Raw genomic sequence first — 19,493 nt, 5'->3', positions numbered from 1 at the left:
GATGGACTGAAAAAGCCAACCCAGGGAATAAAAGCTTTATGGAATGAAGCTTAACTCCCTGATCTCTTGTGAATATTGGAGTCACCGTTCAGTAGCCTCAGGGAACGTGACGTGAAACTTGCAGCAGTTACTTGGAGTAAGCAAAGATTATTTGCAAAGCTCCGTCTTTATAAATCTCTGATACAAAGGCAAACATTTCACCCCTATTTATTGCAGTAGAATAAAACTCTTAGCCCATCTAATATCAGTGAAAGGCTCATGTCTCTCTTTGGGAGGACATTCACCAACAATACATGAGGAAGGAACTGGCAGCAGTAACTTCAGTAGAGGATTCTCTGTTCCCTCCTGTCATGACACCACTGCAAAACCTGGGTGCAGCAGGATGCAGACTGGATGTGACCACTCCTAATTACACCTATTACACCTCCACAAACACGGGAAGAGAGAAGGGGCAGGGATGCAGGATAGTTGGGTACAGCCCTTGGACCTGAGTGCAGAAATGGAGGAGAAGGAACTGGCTGGGGGTCAAACCCTACGCTTACCTTAGCATGAAATTCTACTGACAAGCATTTTCCCCTGATTCAAGAAAGGCTAAAACCAGCTCAGTCAGGTCTGAGGGCACTGCCTGTGCCTGGCCTTTCCTTCAGTGCCCCAGTGATTTCAGAGATCATGTCCTGGAAAAGAAATCGGATTTCATAATTACAGAACACAAACTTGCTCTGGAGGCACCAGCAAGGATCCATGGTGCTCCCCTGGCCCGGGGACCTTGAAGCCTGATCGTGTCCCTGCTCTGCAGCTGATTGATGGCACACAGGTACATCCCGTCACCTCAAAGCATGTTTTAAAATCAGTTACAAAACAAACCAACCAAGAAAAAAAAAAAACAACCCATACTTTATTCTTCTCCCCATAGGTTTGATAGTTAATGGCCCATCAAATGCACCGCCATAGCATATAAACTGTTACCGTAGTGCTGTACTGGCTCGAGTCTCTACAGTTGCAAGCTCCACGTGACACTCCAACTTGCGAGATTACAATACAAAAAAATACGTAAAGTTTCAAAACCACATTATTGTAGGGCAGGGATTTAGAACAGTTTGAAATATCGAGTGAAAACAGTGGAAGATACTTAAAATGAGACACATCTGAATTCATGCTAACAGAAGTGCAACGTTCTCTTTAAGAACCAGGCATACCAGAACCCCTCAAAACTACTTCCCATCTTCTTCCCACCCAGAATTATGTTTGTACCCTCCTCAACCAGCACTAAAGGCCAAGCAAAGTCTGGAATTGGACTGAATTTATTGTAAGATGGAAGGGGGGAAGGAATGCATTGCACAGGAGTGTCGGTGTTAGCCAAATAGAAAGAAGCCAACCCCACGAGGGCAAACTGCTGGATGGGACTCGTTACCTAATGTGCTACATCGTTCAGCTCAACCCTTGGTTAAAAAGAAAACACAACGGTTAGTCAAAGCTAATGAAAAAGAAATTCGTGCTCTTACTACGGGTTGTCCATTGGTTTTCCGCTTAGGGGTGTAACGTGGTAGAACTATGTTTGCGATGGATGAAAAGAAGCTTTGAAGTCTGCATACCCTGTGTGAACACAGCAGCTTCCCAAAGGCAGCAGAGCACAGTCGGACAGACCCAGGCCCACCAGCAGGAGCTGCTGCTCCTCACAGGCTGCTGCCTGGCACACACAAGTGTTTTCATAGCTATACACAACTGTATCTTGGGGTGACTTTGCTACTAGAAGGCAGTCTCTAAGCTGGCTCTCGGGATCTAAATCACACTTTGCTTTGGACAATAAATTCCAGGTTGCACTTACTGTCCTGTTTTTCAAAAGAGGAATGATGGTCATAAAAAAAAAACAACACAAAAAAAAAACCTATTAGCTAAATGCGTTAGTTTCAGCTGAAGCCATCTTCCATCAGAAACCATAGGATCTGATACAACAAAGTTCTCCCTAAGGATGTTTATGAATAGAGTAGCTCAGTGCTTTATATACTAGTACTGCTGTATTTTGTCTCGTATCAAAAAAGAAAACAAAAGTTTCACGGCACGTGCAGCCTCAACTCAAACCACTGCGATGAGCTTCACTGCTCACCCAGAGCCAGGCCCTCTTCCCTTGGGAAAAAAACAAGAAGAAAACACAAAATAAAACCGGAACGAAACGTCACCGCCGCCGCGCTGGTTCCATAGCAGCACATCCCTCCTGAGGCCCTCACTCCTTGCTGTCCTGCTCTTCTCCCTCCTGGGTGCCATCCTCACTGGTCTCCTTCTCCTCCTTGCTGCGCTTGTTCTTCTTGTGCTTGTGGCGCCGATGGCTCTCCCCTTCCTCGCTCTCATGCTGCTTGCTGGGGGGTGGAGAGAGGAGAGGAAAGGCCTCAGAGCCTGCAGCAGCACAGCTCTGCCACAGCAGAAACCCAACGCACCAATCCCAGGCAGAGCACTCTTTATTTATAATAAACACATTGAAGTGACTGAAGCACACCCTTAGAGCACCCAGCTTCTTGTCCACAGCGAAGGTGAGCTCCCACCAACAAACAGCCCAGCTCAGCCCCATGTGGCCCTTACCGCCTTGAGGACTTGTGCTTGCTGCTCTCCTCCTTGTCGCGGTGCCTGCGCTCACGGTGACGGTCCTCCCGCTCCCGGCTGCGGTCCCGGCTGCGGCGATAGTCCCGCTCAAAGTCATAGCTGCGCTCCCGACCGTAGTAGCGGTATCGCTCGTCCTCACTGGGAACAGAGCGGGAAGTGAGGTGTGGAAAGTGAGGTGTGGATGTGATGCTCGTGAGCCCTGGAGCCAGGACACGTGCTCACAGGACCAAAGAACCCCCCTCCTCCCACCAAAGTTTGTCACTCCCTGCTACCAACACAGGCTGTTTTCTTCCTTGTGACTTTAAAAACTGAGGTTGCCCACACTGCAACTGTGAGTCACTGATGGGGTCTTTCTGCCTGCACCCAGGCGCTCAAGGCACCTCATCCAACCATTGTACAAAGAAGGGGAGGTACAATGCACCCAAACCCAGACTCATCCCATAGGCTCTTCCCTACTCCAATTTTGAAAGCTGCTGCAACCTGCTCCCATCAGCTCCCAGCTAAATGACTGTTCCAGCACTGCTCAGGAGCACCCAGGGTTTCTTGAGGGATTCCTGTTTCCTGGCTGGCTCCTCCTGAAGCCTCTGCAGGACAGCTGAGCATTGCACAGCTTCTCTCTTTGATGTCACTGTTTCATTTATAAGACAAGAAGCAGCAGCTTTTATGGCTGCTGTTTCACACTGAGCTGTAAAACACCAAGTAAACAGAGAGGGGCTATTCCATTCACTAGCCTCACATTACAAGTGGGTGAGCAAGCAGAACTGGTCCTGCTGGATTAAACAAAAAGAAAAGAAGCAGGAGATCAGACAGTGACACTGGCTCCTGGCTCTGTCTCCTATTCATCCGAAGTGCGCTTTGCCAGAAAACGTAACTGGTACGGCCCCAACCTTTGGCCAAAGCTTTCTGCACCCAGGACAAGGCTGAGCCCCAGCAGGGCGGCTGCAGCAGGACCTTGCCAGGCCCCAGCACTCACTTGCTGTACTCGCTGGTGGTGGGTGTGCGGTCCCTGTCCCGTTCCCGCTCCCGTTCTCGCTCCCTTTCTCGCCGTGAGCCCGAGTACTCCCAGTGACTGCTGCTGGAGCCGCTCGCACCTTTGTCCACCGTGGTCACCCAGGGCGTGTGGGACGTGGAGATGGGTGGGTAGCTGATGAAACCCGAGTCTGCAGCAAGACAGCAGTAATCCTGTTTGCCCGGAGCAGTATCAGCATCCTTCCCACCCATCCATTCCTGCAGCCGTACCCAGACAAACAGCTGGACCTGAAGGGGATACCCTGCTCTTGGAGACAACAAAGGCCCAGCTCCCCATAGCACCCACATCTCCGTGTTCACCTTTACCAGCTCACTAAGAACATGTGAACACCTCTTCCCTGAGGAAGACACAATCATGACCAGATATTTACTGGTCAGACAGTAAATCGGACAGCCATTACAAGGCTCCACTTCTGGGGTCTAAGGTAGAAGCCGGGACAGTGGCTGCGACTTAAGGATGCCACCTGATGAGCCCAGAGACACCAGTAGGTTCCAACCCAGGCACTGGCCTGCAGGACCTGCCCAACTGGATCAGGTCATGGCCCCACGCCACTGGTCACCAAGGAAAGCAGAGAGGATGCAAGCACTGCATGCAGGCAGGGCTGCGACAGGGAAGAAAGTTCTGGCACTGCCTCTGCCACTAGAGAACCAAAAGTCAGATGCCTGCATGTGCCTGCAGGCAAGGAACATGATAAAGTGAAGGAGGGCACTAAAAAGCTCATGGAGGAGATGTAAAGCTGATGGCTGTGCTTATCCCTGAAGGGTGCTGGAAAAGGAAGAGCCAATGTGCATGCAAACAAGCATGAGAAAATGCTGATGAGGCACACAGGAAGATTCTCTGTAGCTAGATACCTACATTGAAAGCAGTGAGCTTAGGCTTAGGACTCAACTACAAAACTGTTTGTCATTGCTGCAGTATGGGCCACATCCATCTTTCTGAACACCTTATGGAATAGTCAGATCCAGTGTTTCTGCTGACTGTGATAGTTCAAGCCACAAACAGGGTCCCGGAGTCAAAGAAAGCAGGTGTCTGTAAGGCTAAAGCCTGAACCACCAAACACCAAAGAAGATGTGGGCAGTCTGACTGTTCCTTGTTCTCAGTACTCACCCGCAGAATTGTAGCCAAATGGAGGGGGCTGTCTGTTGTTGTAGCTGGCTGGCTGCCTTTTAGAGAGAGAGAATGGAATGCAGGTTACTCACTTCATCAGCCCTCGGCTAAACCACCTGTAGGTATGTCTGTGCTGCACATTTAACCCATGTTTTATGAAGAACATCCTCACAGGAAACCCCTGGTTCCAGTGACTGTGTTTAACTTTGCATTGTAAATCCTCAGCAGTGCCCACAGGTGCAGTTGCTTTGTCACACCTTTTGAAACTGTTTTACCTCAACTGCTTGCCTTGCTTTACCCCTCCCTGATTTAACTCGGGCACAGAAAGCTGCCTGGGAAATAACCCATGCTTACAAAGTACCTGGAGACTCACAGGAAAGCTGGATGAACATAACGTGCTATCAGCTGCTCTGTTCTACACTTAAATGCAACCCTAGAACTTATTGACTCCTTCCTATGCCATTAGCACGGCAAACCAAATCAGTCAGCACCTTGCAAACAGAATTCAATCTGGAACCTTCTCCCATCTCCCATCCCAGCCAAAACCTAGACTAACAACCACTGGCACTGACTTCAGGAGGACCCTGCACCACTGCTGACCATGGGGAGCCCACCCCAGGCATGGCCTTACCCATCCAGCGTTGGGATGAGGAGAGCTGGCGGTGGGGCCAGAGGCGGCGGGAACAGCCCTAAACACAGAATGGAAGTCAGCACACAGAGACCACAGCTGTACTTGAGGGGAACAAGACTTCATTGCTGCTTACAGGTAAACACAGTTAAAGTTTAAAATAAAATGTTTGAACAAAGACCTGTTTGGAATGCGGTATTTTCCCTTTACAGTTATATCTCCAACCAGCATTAAAACTAGCTGTGCTCTTATAGAAAGCCAATTTTCTGGGCATGTATTCGTACAATTAAAAATCATAAGACACGGCACCAACAAGGCAGAGACCATAGGCTAAGCGGTTTAAGCAGTGTACAAAGGAGACCTTCAGAAGTGACATGAACCTTTAAAAACTCCTCAACCTTAAGTGATGTGTAAGTGAGAAGGACATGCCAATTGCTCTTAAGAGAACTCCTTAAGGTTTTGCTCCTAACTGCAAGCAACCATTATTTCCTATAGCAGTTACTGACATCCATTGGTTTACTTTTGCATAAAAATTCATCTGCTCACCATTACACAACAACAAAAAAGAGCACACTGTGCTGATTGAAAAGATAGGAGCCATCTGCCCAACTGCAGCTGTTTATGTTCAAGCCAGCAGCTCCAGGCTCCTCTTCAGGTCCATGGAGATTGAGCCAGCTCAGCTGATGAAACCTGGGACAATTCATCACCTCTTCCTGTAAGCATCTAAAGTAGGTCAGCAGAACCCCTCCCAGGAAGAGGGTCTCATTGCAATAGAAGAAACCTGAAGTCTCTAACTCACCTTGCGGAGACCTATGCTGCAACAAGCTGAAGGACAGTCTCACCTTTAGATGCTTATATTTTCTTTTCTTTATTTAAAGACCTTCCAATAAAATACAATGCCTAGAGCGTTTCAATCACACTTGCTCACCAAGTGCAAGTACTTCAAAGTGCTACTGTTATGAACACCTAGCAATAATGGTGGTGGATCACCTTCATTACCATAATTAGCAGGTATTCTCCTTCATCTCCCTTTTCAACCCGGTTACCTGAATTGTAAGTTCCTTGCAGCAGCCCAGGCATTTCTTCTACCTTACTCCTCCCAAACTGCTTCAATCTCAATGCACTTGACTAGCACCTGAGTGCTGCAGTGTCTAGAATCAAGACCAGCATTTGCATCCAGTTTCACTACAGTAAAGCTTTCTAAATCCAAGTTTACTAGGAGTACTTAAAGGTTACTTTAAGTGCTACAAGGAAAACCAGCTCTGCAATATTAATGTACGCTGAGGAGCATGAAGAGCCATGTTTGAACAAACAGAAGTTATCTCAGTCCCAGCTGGTAGAGGTTTTCTGCATTCCTATTTGGGAAGCCCTGGGCATACCATGAACACAAAAGCACAAACATGAAAGTCGTGCAACAAGTCCAACATGTCTGACACTCAGTGAGGACAAGCACATTGGGTCCAAAAAGAGCTCTGGGTGCAGACCTTCTGCAGGTAGATGAATCAAGTGTACAGTATAATGCAGAGGCAGGCCACTGCCTGCATGTACGTGGTGGCCACCAGCCTTGGAAACAAAGTGCTACATGCTTTTTTTTCCCTGGATTAGGCAAAATTTACAGTAGAAAAAAAATAGTTACAATTAAAGGAATCTCAGTTTTATGGTAGCTTTGAGCTAGTGAGGTTCACAGTTTCTGCTAAAGATTGGTTGTTACATTTCTTTATTAGCATTCACCAGCTCCAAGGCATACTATGAAGCAAAGGCTTCTGATGGAAATGGCATTTCTTTGGCATTTCTCACATTCCTTCTGCCCAGTCTCACACTCCAAATTCCTATACAAATCATCAGTTTGTCACTCAAAGACTTGCTGTGTAAGATGGCAAAATAAGAACTAAACTATTTCAAATCTAACTGGCCTTTGCTATCTGGAGTTCTCCATTTCAACGCCTGGATTGTTTTTAAGATTGAAAAGAAAGAAAGAAAGAAGAATCCCTGCTAATTGTTATTCAGGTCCAAAATACAAGATAAGCAGCTAGAGTTCAGCACTGCACTGGAGTTTATTAACCTTAGATTAATTGTGCTCTAAAATGGCCCTCGGTGTCATCCTCTTTCAAGTTACTTAATCCAAATGCTCAATAGGGCCATCTGTGCATGCTGTTGTCATTAGAGCAAGTTAACACCTACCTGGAATTGGACCGGGTGGTGGCAAACCTATGGAAACAAACAAGCAAGGAAAACAAATGAGGACAACAGGAAAAGAACGTCATCCTCTGTACTTCAAGCTAAAGCTTTTGAATAAGGTTTCACACATTTGAATACACGAGCCAGTGAAAAAAAAATGGGCTGTTAAGCAGTAACTGGCTTACAAAGTATTGTTTGCCCAAATGATGGTCTGTTTACCTTCATATCATAATATTTAATTCTGCTGCCTCCTCATACTGCATTTCTAGCATTATTCATGGAGCACCTGGAACAAGTCAGAATCAAGCAGATGCTGTGCTAAACAGCCTGCTGATCTGACACAGGTCAGCAACTCTTGTGCTCTTTTCTTCCTCCACAGATAACCAGAAACCCATTTCCTTACATTTATCAATAAAGTGAAAGGATCCACAACAACTAAAGACCCTCTAATCCAAACATAACCTAGAGCTTTTTCTTCAAGGAACAGATGCCATTATAAAAATATTTAAGAATAAATGCTAAAATGGTTGATAGAGATGCTGAGCAATGATTGGTTAAGCCCAAGGACCTGCTGCCTGTCTGCATGCAGCAATTACTGACCAAACCTCTGATCTGCTGAGCCTGGAATACCCCAGCCTGCAGCCGAGCTGCCTGCACTGCTCAGCACCCACCTGGAGGGTGCAGTGGTGGTGGCACAGAGGTGACAGGAGGAGGAGGGTGCAGGAAATGCGGTGGTGGGGGTCCGGCCAGTGGGGGTGGTGGTGGACCAGCTGGGGGAGCAAAGGGCTGCTGCTGTGGGGGCTGCTGTGGCTGCGCCGGCTGCTGGGGCTGCTGCGGGGGCTGGAGTTTGCTTCCATGATCCCCAAGAACCTTGGGAGGCAGAGGAAAAAGAAAACTGCTTTTAGTCTATTCATTCTTGCAGAAAGGACTTCAGTGCACCAGCATAAAGGAAGCGTATCACCAACCTGAGATACCTGAAAAGATTAGGCTGTGCTGGGCCTGGGCACAGCACCCTTTGGGGAGGAAGAAAGTTATCAAAGCAAACAATATGCTTACAAACATACCTTCTCTTAAGCAGAATAGCAGCAAGACCACATTCAAGTAGTATGCACAACTGTGCAAGACAGCTGAATGTTTCAGTGTTACAAACAACATTTGTTCCACTGCTGAGAGGTTGAATGCAGCCTCCAACAGAACTGGCACCTGCACAGGCTTCCAATAAAGAGCAGCCATCCTCAAGGGGGACTCTGCACTGCTTCTTATTTGTCATCTTTTAGTCTTCTTTAAATCCGGTTTGTCTTTCACAAGGACAACAAGAGGCCAATTCTGTTCTAGACTATGACCACGTAGGTCAGAGGAAAACTGGATTCACATCTCCAACAAAAGTAGGTTAAACACACGCTACTGCTGAAGGAATGATCAATATGCAGGGAGACCAGAATGACTCAGAAATACAGGCCATCAATGCTTCTAAGTGGGAGGAAAAACAACCATCACCCAGCAAACTTTCTCTTAACAAATTCTTTTTATGGTCTCAGTTGGCAGAAGCAGGAAACTGACCACTGAAGAGTAAACAGAGCATGAAAACACATGTAAAAACACAAACCAAAAACTGTGCCCAGGAACGGTAAAGTTGTCCTTATTTTTTTGTGAATTAAGGGTGGTAAGAGAAAGGTGGGAAGAGATGAGTTCTTGCCATGTAAGTCAACCAGAAATTGACGGACATAAAAGATCTGAACTGGATCCAGTTTGAAGCCTTAGGCTATTGCTTCTTTTAAGACCTGGTAATACAGGCCAGATGGGAAAGCTGGTGTTTGACAGGACAATCTCTAGATCCTAGCAAGGTAAAGCCTTTAGCACAGAAGTTAATTCAACCTGCAAAAAAGAGTGATGCATACATACACTTTAGGAGGGGTGATACACTACCTACTACTAGATGGGAACACTTATAAGGCATGTCAGGAAAGCACAGACTTTTATCAGAGTTCTCAGAAAATGCAGTAAAAATCAGAACAATTTCAAGGCAGCAACAATTTACCTGAATTGGGTTTTCTTCAGAGGCATGCTTATCACGTCGTCTTCCTTCCACTCTTCTAATTGTGCCTGCCTGGCCACCGATCACATCAATTGTCCCACCCAGCTTCCTGGTACAAAGCAGATGTATCTTTTTAGGCTCAAAGACATTAAAAGGAGTAGTTCTCCCTCCTAGCTCCTGGTCCTGACCAAGAGCTCCATTAGCCTGTATTAGTATTTTCTAAACCAGACTGCTTGTTAACATGGACAGAAATGCAGCATAATTTAAATAGCACCAGCTTCCCTTACAGGGCTGTAGATTTTTCAAAGTTTAGGAGGGATGCATAACATCTGGAAAAACAAACAGGACCAATCTGATGACACTATGAACTGTGACAGAAATGCTAGCGAAGTGCTCACATGCAAACAGACTGAGAAGTGTTTTACAAGCTTATACTTGAAGTATTTGGTTGATTCTTTCTCAGACAAAGCTTTACTTGGAAAAAGGAAAGCTGGGATGCAAGACTATTGGACTCCAAGCCTCTGACCTTTCTAGTTCCTTAAAGCTTTATTTTTCTGAAGCTGTTGATTAAAAAACCCTTCTACCTTAAAAAGTCAAAGCGATTTCCCTACAAGTGGCTGCCAATCAAAGTAACTCAACTGTTTTGCTTAGTCCAGCCTTGTGGATTCTCTTGTGGCAGGAAGATATAAATCAGTACACATCTACCAGTGTGGCACACATGTTCAGAAACCAATAGCTCCTCTCATCAGCTACCAAACATGTGATTCATCCTCATTTAAAGGCGAAGATTAACATCAAGGGAATGAGAACAAGCCAAGTAAGCATAAGCAGTCAGCAAGGTGTGCTCTCAAAGCTGAGGGATTTGTCTTGTTTTTCCCAGTCCCGGAGCTGCTACCCTTTGATCAGAGTACAGGGGACCATAAATGAGCAGGCAGGGGCTGCACACCACTAAGCAAAGCGCTACTGCAGATGACAACAGGGAATGAATGGCCAAAGTAGCTTCCTGTAAAATTTAATCTTCCTTCAGTTTCAGGTTTGAGGAGGTTCAGATATAACCCAGGTGGATCCCAACTATGTCAGAGCGCACTCAAGCCTTATATCTGCATCATCTCCTACCTATTAGGAGGTGGCCCAGCTTTCATGCGTCCTCCCACCAGAGCCAAGAAGTCTGTTTTGAATTCTGTTTTTATGATATTATTTTCCACTTCTTTTTCAGCATTTCCTGTTCTTCCTTGCTGGACCTAAGGAAGGCAATACATAACACACAAGTTCAACGCATTTCCTTTCAAATCAATGAAGCATTAGAGATGATTCTCTACTAAAGGTCTCCACTGAGAAACAATTACAGTGCTCCTATGAGCAAACAATCTATTCTACAGTCAATAGTGCTGACATTTCTGTTAACTAGTTGGCTATTCCAAACTGTTGTCCACATTTTACCCCATTAGAAGTCCAAAAGCTTAATAATCTCACATTTGGTTTCACTTAGTCCTCAAATCAAAACTGAAAACAGTAATATTTGTTCTTGACTCATTGGTTCGAGTTCAGATTAAAAGCTGTTAGCCACCTAATGAAATTCTACAAAGGGTCATACCCAAAGCAATCACTAAACACAAAACAGCCACTGATACCCAGCTCCACTCAGATCAACCCTGAAATCAATAGTTCCATCAATCATACCCCTATCCACAGGATCTACCAGTCCGACACCCCAAAACCTGGACAGCCTTGAAGTCAACCAGACATTCACTCAGGTCTTGTTGCTCAAGCAGTTCTAACTCTCCAGGCTGTTGGAGCACTTTTAGCAGTGAGATTTAACAACTGAAGATATTTTTGTATTTCTCATCACTAGAAGGAATAGGGAACAGTTCAGTACTAAGTTACCAGGTGCCCTTGTACTGTCTGTCTTCTCCATGACTACAAAAAACAAGTCCTAGTTTTACTGTATGCACACGCAACGATTACACGTCACCTACCGTGATCTTATTTTCAGTGCTGATGGGAGGAGCAGGATCCAGCCCAAGCTGAAGCCGTCGCTGCTTTTCACAATAAGCTTTCCACGTTTCTTCATTGAATCCATAATTAAAGTAATCAGAAAGATCAGCACCTGATAAAGGGAGCAGAGGTTAACAATGGGATTCTGGTAGGCCTGCATTCTCAAACTGTCCTCTAATAGCTCAAACAAAGGTAAGAGAACAAGTCTTTATTTATAGAGTTCATTTCATCCTGTCAGAAAGCTGTTGCGTGCCACAGCTAAAACTGCTGCAACTGAACTGGGAAGGGGACTGCAGCCTAGACAGCATCGAGACTGCCTGGCAAGCAGAATACAGAATGTATGCAGGCTATAAAAAGAGATGCTTGCAAATAGTTATTCAGCAACTGGATTTTTTTCCAGACTGGTTTTCTACAATTGTCCAAAAGAGCTGAGAACTGGGAAAACACACCAAGCACTGCCAGCAAACGGAGTGGTGCCACAGAACCTTTTGTTAGCAAAGCTCAGGCGGCATCACAGCCTTTGTTCTTCTGAGTAGAAACTGTGGGGCTCAGCCATTTGATGAAACAGTTCTAAAGTTGTTTTTTTTTATTGATACAGCTCTGCTACACTATTACATCTCGGTCACAGTCCTAACTGTGGTCATCCAAGATGTCATATTACTTTGATATTCACTCTTCTGTAAAAGGTTCAGTTTCCACATGAACACTTCTAAGCAAGAAAGGAGGCCTCAAACTGCTTGCCAAAAGGATGCAGATGCACAGAGACAAATGCTACAGCTCTGCAGGGCACACCTGGCATCTGGAAGCATCTTAGGATATCCTGCACCTTGCTCAAGTGTCCCTTCCATCCCCTTGCAAGGGCACTTCCAGCCAGACGGTTCTAAAACAAGCAGCTGATACACAAAGTGAGGTTTAAGTCTGTCTCCAAAGCAAGCCACTCCTGCTGCACCTCCCAGATACGCAGATGTCAGCAATGCAGATTCAGAAACATTTCCTTATCTCTTTGATTGGCCTATATTTCAGCCTTCTATTATTTTTTCCACACCGTATTTCTTCATGCTCTCTCTCTTAAAGAGATACAAACCTGCTGAACAATTACCTGTTAAGAATATAAACCTGAAATGCTGCTGAGTAAGCTACTTAGTTGCCATCTCAAATTAACTTATGGTTCACACCTCTGCAGACACCTTCCTTCTCTATTCATACTCCAGTGCTGTTTTTTAGGGCTAGTTTGCACTGTTTTGGTTCAGGGATGTCAGCACTACCAGACTGATTATTACTGCTTTCCATGCACTGACTCTGAACTTCATTGTTTTCCTTTCAACTTTTTTTCTTCCTAGCCCCCTCATTCTCACACCACAATCAATGGGAAGACTCCGATACATGAACAACCACACTTTCTGTACTAGCTATTATTAATCACAAGGTACTTAGTGCTGATTTGATACCATAATACATCAACACAGTTACCTGAACTGCTATACTCTGATACCCTTCACTTCATGCAGACAAGAAATACCAGGAAATGCCACAGAGAATCTTAGAGAAGTACTACTTACTAAGCATAGTAAAACTTCTGAATAGATAATATACAGGGCCTACTGGGAAAATAATTATTTCTGAAGAGTTCATGGCTGTGAGAAATTCCCCTAATACAAATGATGAAGACAAAAGAGACTGTGCAGATACAAATACCCACCTACCCTGGCAGCAATAAAAGGACAGGAAGTACATGTGAAATTAAAAAGACAACTGCAAAATATGTTTACCACAAGAAACTGTGAGGCCCCACCTGGTTTCCTCCATGGTTTGTCTTCAAATGAATCTAAATCCACTTCTATAACAGGCAATCCGTTTATGTTCCCTGCGGCATCTAAATCAATACCTTTGGGCTGCAACTTGGCTTTGGAGAAAGAGAAAACGTTACTACCTTTAATGCAATGCCTCTAATCCACTACTTTGTGGAGCAAATTGTTCTAGTTAAAAAAGTTCTACTCTGAATTCAGTGCTGGCTTTACAGCACAGGGGAAACCACAATCAACTTTTAAATAATAAAAAAAGTTGAGTTACTCTGTAAATTGCTGGACTACGCTGCAGTTGAACAGCAGAGAAGCAAATTCAACACAGACTGATACAACAGCAGTAAATGATTACAGCATGCATGAAATTTACCCCAAACAAAGAAAAGAGCTTTTCTCCCCAGGCCAAATGCGAACTTCTCCCTCCCCAAACATGCAGTTTTTCTCAAAACAAAAGCCTTCATCTGCTCAGTATAAATCCTGTCAATGTACTAACTGGAATCCAAAAAACCCTATTGGGTAATGAACCTCCAAGGGAAATTTGTGCTCATCTTCTCAGTCAGAGGGTAAGTTGTTGTTTGCATACATAAATTACTGAAGCATGCAAAGGCCACGAAAGGACAGACTCATGTATGAGGAAGGACAGAATACAAGTCTCAATATACTACATAAATTAAACTGAATGGTGGGGAAAAATTGATCTGCAGAAATCTGTGTGGATAATACTCCAGGCCAGACTTTTTTCTTTCTCTCTCCATTTATTGTTCCGACTTTAAATCAGATTCACTAATTTATTTTCCTCCAGAGAACAAGATTTGTAGCTGCTTTGGCTGCTCTTGCCAGAGAAGTGAAATACTACAAAACGCGAAGGATGAAAGTAACAGCAATACCTGAAGCTGATGCTCCATAGCCTCTACCCGTTTTTAAGTTTAGATTCATAGGAGTTCCCCTGTATGGAAAAGAATGTCTAGATTGGTATGCAGGCAAATTATCTGGAGTTTTTCTGTAAAGAGTAAAGTAAAACCCTGACATCCTTCACAAGACACTTAGCTCACTTTGGTTTACTCACACCTCTCTACAATTATTAGTACTAAGCTGGATCACCCTAAAGGTGAAATTCACTGGGCACAATTTTCCCTAATCCTGTGGAAATGCTGGAAACATACTGGCCAACAACATTGATATGAAGTAGTTGTCTTAATCAAGAACACAAAGGCATTTCAAAGAGTTGTTGGCAGCTAGAAGAATGAGTATAGTCATTTAACACTGGAACAGCTTGCCCAGGGAAGTTGTGGATGCCCCATTCTTGGAGGCATCCAAGGCCAGGCTGGATGTGGCTCTGGGCAGCCTGGTCTGGTGGTTGGTGGCCCTGCATATGGCAAGTGGGTTGAAACCAGATGATCTTTATGGTCCTTTTCAACCCAGGCCATTCCATGATTCTATGATTTAAATGGTTCTGAACAACATGGAAAATCAATCTGCACCTGTACCACAGAATGAGAAGTGAAGAAGGAACAGATTTCAAAAAGGACGTCTGCAAAATCTAGTGAGCTGCTGACAGAAAGGATGGAGCACTGCTATGCAAAGCAATCCACCAGACTCAAACTACCTCTGTTACTGGAGATGTATGCTAACAATACAGATCTTGCTTGAAGTTTGCACAGATGATGAGTTAAATGTAGCTTTCCAACTTCAATTTTACTCAGTCAAGCAATAATAAATATTTGGTTAATTTTCCAACAGCAGATCCATGAATCATCATTCCTATTTTAACAATGGATTTCAACAAGCAATTTCATTCCTGCTTTCTGGAATGGCATTGCTCCATGCCTCCCAGAACGCAGACCAGCCCTTATCCCCACTTCCAATCCCAATCAATGCACCAGGTCAACCTCGGATCAAACCCTGCCATCACAACTGGTGATACGTACATGTATGATGGTGCTCCCGTTTTAATATTGCCAATAGTAACTTTCACATCATCGTCATCGCTGTCACTATCACTGTCTTCTTCATCATCTTCTCCACTTGGAAGGGCCTTACAATAGGAAAAACACACAGGAGTTTACTAGCACATAAACTTGAGAAGTTCCCCTGGACAGTAATTCTAATCTTATGAATCTTGTACGAGGGAGGGCTGTTATAAAGAATGACCTGATATAGAGGTAATGCATTCTACTGCAATCCAGAGCTGTACAAAGTTGCCCATGGAGTTGCACCCCACTGAACAGACTGGAGGACAAGGGAGGGGAAAAGTAAGCCTCTTCCCACCCATTCAGCAATGAGATGAGGTCTGAGAAGAATCAAAATGAGACCCCCAGCAACCTGAGCACTTTGGGCCTTCTCTTGCAGCATTCCCAGTATTTTACTGACCCCCAAATAACGTTATATATTGAGCTGATGGCAACACCATACTTTTCCTTCTAGCCTGTGGCATCAGAGGTCTTCCTTTGCCACCTCAGTGAGCATAAGCAATGTTTAGACCACAGCTCAGTCCCCTCTACACAAGACAGACCAGATGCAAAGCCCGCTGCTGTCACCAATATTGGGAATCATCAGGATACCACAATAGTACAAATGTATTTGACAGCAGGACCAGCACCTTCACAAACAGATTGTTTTATACACGAATATTTACAAGCACAAAACCAAGTACGTCTACCAGTTGCAATGGAACACATACATGCTGTGACACCTCTCGGTCTTCGCTGCCGACGGGCCGGTTCTCCTGAGGAGCATCTTGCAGAGGATGAGAAGATTCTGCATGTCTAACAAATGCAACAGGTAAAAATAAGTGGACAAGTCCAACCTAGAGATTGACCTACAAACATCTCTAAAGGATTTGCCCAGGTGACTTTCATACAGCAGTTCTACTTATGAAGTGTGCTTATGCTGCTGGCAGTTGCCTCAGATGTAGGACAAATCGTTAACTATCCTTGCTTGGCTTTGCTTTTCTTGGGAAGAGCAAGGCTAGAGGTTCCAGAGACAGGCAGCAAGGCCAAACATCATTCAGCAGTTTATGCTTGTGGCTGCTGCAATGACTTTCAGTTTTTGTTTGACACAATCACCACTGATAGAATAAAACCATAATTCAACATCCACAGCATAACGAAAGTTATCTTGTCCTAAAGACTGCTAAAAACATGTGCATATAGTAAACAACAGGGACATTTATCCAGTAGAAATTAGGGAGAAAGTGATTTTAGTCTTCCCACAGATCGCTTATGTTAAACTTCAACTACTTATTGATGAAGAGACAAAGAAGTATCTACCCCCATCTTACCGTTCATTACAGATTAGTCCTAATGCGACAATGGTCAGTTTCACATTTATCTCCCATGAAAGAGTTGGTACAAACGCTAACATTGCCTACTGCATTCACCAAGCAAGGAAGTCAAACTGGCACACATAAGCTAGAAAAGAGTATACTGAGTGTTACAGATCTGCAAGGTGAACAGAGGCCATTCTTCTCTAATGGCACAGGTAAAAACCCAGCAGAACTTCAAAACAGTTTTGGCTTTTAGAGCACACTGCTGGAATAGCCCAAGCCAGTTTTGCCACCAGGACTTTGTGGGGAAAAAACAACCAGCGACTCTGCAATTAATTTAAAACATCACGTCTGATAATAAACACACAGAAGGTTATCTTCAAAAGCAAACACACATAACACCCAACAGAATCCAAACGCTGGTCAGATTAAAACCACTGAGGAGGCTGCATGAAAGGAGACACCAAACAGATAAGCCACAGATCACACTAACACAACTCAGCAGCTAGTGAGAAAAAAGAACAACAACAACAAAATCAGACAGGAATGATGCGAGCAGTCACTGAAGCTCTCATCTTGCAAAATCTCCCCATATACAGAGAACTTAAGGCCAAAGAGATGGAGGAAGGTTCAGCAGCTGAAGTGATGCTTATGAGGTGATGGTTGAAGACCCTTTTGTTATACAAATTAGCAAAGGTGTCTAAGAGAACAATCAGCCTCTGGAAGTAGGTCAAAGTCACAGACATGGTGGCTCACACAAGGACCAGAAGATGTAGCACTATAGAAACCTTCACAGATGGCTCCTAAAACTTTCACGGTGGTTTGCCACATCCAGGCAACTTAGTAACATCGACCTCAATCCTGCAACTTTAACAATCAATGATGAATTAACCAAGAGTGACAAGGATTACATCCAGCTTTCAGTTACATGAAGCATCCGTGGGTGTGCATTAAAATGTATGACAGGCAATCCCTAACATGCCTGCTCCCTGGGAACCAACAGCTTGACAGGACCACAGCCATCACGAGCAGGCAAAGAAATGTCAGAGCTGTTCTATTTCCTTGGAACACCAAGGTCAGTTTGTCGTATTTCCTGGGCACAGGGTATGTAATGCAGCAGTAGGATAGTACATGTAACAACCACCAAAGTACCAGATTCCAGATCTACAGTGATCTTAGGGGACTGTGAATGTGACAAAGAGCGTGTGATAGCACTGAGCACACCACAGCTCTGTAAGCATTGGGGTCTTCTAACACCATCATGCACTTAAACAGGGCAACAGAGAGCAACTGCTGAGAAAAAGGCCTGCTGGTACAGAACACACTGTGCAACCGTGGAGTTATTGTCATGAAGAGCAGGCAACAGTTTCATGCACAGAAATCAATATGGATCATTGGGTTGTTCCCACAGCTTTTGCTTGACGGTCTTACCTGAACTACATAGTTCACAGACCGCACACACACAAAAAAAATCGACTTGATCATGTTAAGGTTTTCACTTAGGCTCAAGGCTTTTAGCTTTTCCAGTACCTGCCACAGTTTTAACAGCAGACCGACATGAAGTTCTATCCCCAGGCCACTTTATTTTCCCTGGGAATTAAACTAGAGAATAAATCTGATTTATAATTTATTGGAGGGGAAAAAAGGGCAGAGCTTTAATTCAAATGGGCCAACTGACCCAGTTCACCTTCCACGTGTACAAACAGTGTGTGAGCTCAGTCTGATGGTGGTGGCCCCGTGTGATGGGGGGGACTGGGATGCACCTGGCAGCAGCACAGGTCCATGGTGTTCCTCAGGCTGTGCTCAGTGCACCTCAACCTCTGCAGCACAGTCTTAGAATGAACAAACAACCTCCGACTTACCCAGAAGTTGGTCCGTCTTCTTGCTTACCAGTGGTGTCATCTGGAAAACGGCAACAATAACATCATTTGAGTGAATGCACACCGGCTAGATTTAAGTACAAAACATGCACAGCAAGAGAAATACCCAGTTGTGACACGGCCAATGTACCCCCAGGGCAGCCTAACAACTAGATATGGCAGAACCAAACAAAAACCATCTCACAACCACCCCAAAGCATCCCAAACCCACACACCCTACATCAGCTGCCTGCAGGAGCCTCAGCAGCAGGCACAGACCTCAAAACCCGCACCCAGAGGCGCAGAACAGCCGCCTGAAGGCACACACACACTGTGCGGGGAGCTGGAGGCAGCTGCGAGGCTGTGTGCGGCTCCAATACATCGGGGGAGAGGAAAGGCGGAACTGTGGCGCTGGGAGGGGATGGCGGGGGGTGAAGGGATCCCAGCACGGCCTGGGCTGCACCCCGGAGATGGCCGGCTCACACACACACACACACACACACACACACACACCCGTGAGGCCACAGCCCCGCACCCCCACCCCACGCCATCCCGTACCGCCGTACAGCCAGTGCTCCTCGTCCTCCTCCGCCTCCAGCGGCGCCCCGCCCGACACGGCCCCGGCGGCCGGCGGCTCCAGCTCGGTGGCCATGGCCGAGGTGGGGAGGAGGAGGAGGAGAAGCGGCGTCCAGCGGTGGCGGCCTCCCGGCCCCGCTCGGCTCCCGCCGCGGCCTGAGGCGAGGCTCGCTCCCGCTGCGCTCGGCACGGGGCGGGGAGGGCCGCAGCCGCCGGGCCGGGCCGCGCCGAGGACGGCCGGCTAACGAGCCGCCATCGCTCTTTCTTTGCCTCCCGCGGGAGGTGGGGAAGGGCCGGGAAGGGCCGGGATGGGCCGGGACCCCCGGCGGGAGCGGAGGCGGCCCCGGGCCCTAGCGCCACCCGCTCCCGCCGCCACAAAGGCGCCGCGCAGCGGGACGGCCACCGCGCATGCGCGGGGCGGGA

At 45.8% G+C, this 19,493-nt stretch overlaps 1 protein-coding gene across 3 annotated transcripts; it reads right to left on the bottom strand.

Annotated features, from left to right (window-relative positions):
* Positions 1 to 872: 872 nt before the first annotated feature.
* On the bottom strand, positions 873 to 19,484 carry LOC107312844 (uncharacterized). Of its 3 annotated transcripts, XM_015860636.3 has the most exons (16): positions 19,053 to 19,484; positions 18,498 to 18,537; positions 16,051 to 16,135; positions 15,299 to 15,405; positions 14,258 to 14,316; positions 13,361 to 13,471; positions 11,550 to 11,680; positions 10,690 to 10,814; positions 9,577 to 9,682; positions 8,210 to 8,408; positions 7,542 to 7,568; positions 5,364 to 5,421; positions 4,733 to 4,788; positions 3,569 to 3,755; positions 2,575 to 2,733; positions 873 to 2,354 (listed from the first exon to the last, which is right to left on the bottom strand). In XM_015860636.3, exons 1-16 carry the CDS (start codon positions 19,144 to 19,146, stop codon positions 2,222 to 2,224), a joined length of 1,677 nt encoding a protein of 558 aa, XP_015716122.2. In that variant the 5' UTR covers positions 19,147 to 19,484; the 3' UTR covers positions 873 to 2,221. The 3 variants fall into 3 exon arrangements, 2 of the variants coding, with proteins under 2 accessions (XP_015716122.2, XP_015716123.2); XR_014945671.1 differs by lacking the exon at positions 5,364 to 5,421 and having other exon boundaries at positions 19,053 to 19,480; XM_015860637.3 differs by lacking the exons at positions 18,498 to 18,537; positions 19,053 to 19,484 and adding an exon at positions 16,651 to 16,769.
* Positions 19,485 to 19,493: the final 9 nt, after the last annotated feature.

The sequence above is a fragment of the Coturnix japonica genome, chromosome 4 (genome assembly GCF_054131305.1).
Source record: "Coturnix japonica strain WE chromosome 4, WE-NBRP24, whole genome shotgun sequence".
Classification (NCBI taxonomy): domain Eukaryota; kingdom Metazoa; phylum Chordata; class Aves; order Galliformes; family Phasianidae; genus Coturnix; species Coturnix japonica.
Note: the sequence above shows the minus strand (reverse complement) of the source record. Positions and strands in the feature narration are given on the sequence as shown.

Coding starts and splice junctions, on each gene's coding strand:
- LOC107312844 (XM_015860636.3), bottom strand. CDS start 19,146: ATGGCCACCGAGCTGGAGCCGCCGGCCGCCGGGGCCGTGTCGGGCGGG. Junction 15,406..16,050: donor ACCGAGAGGTGTCACAGCAT/GTATGTGTTCCA, acceptor TCCTATTGTAAG/GCCCTTCCAAGTGGAGAAGA. Junction 2,355..2,574: donor AAGCACAAGTCCTCAAGGCG/GTAAGGGCCACA, acceptor TCCACCCCCCAG/CAAGCAGCATGAGAGCGAGG.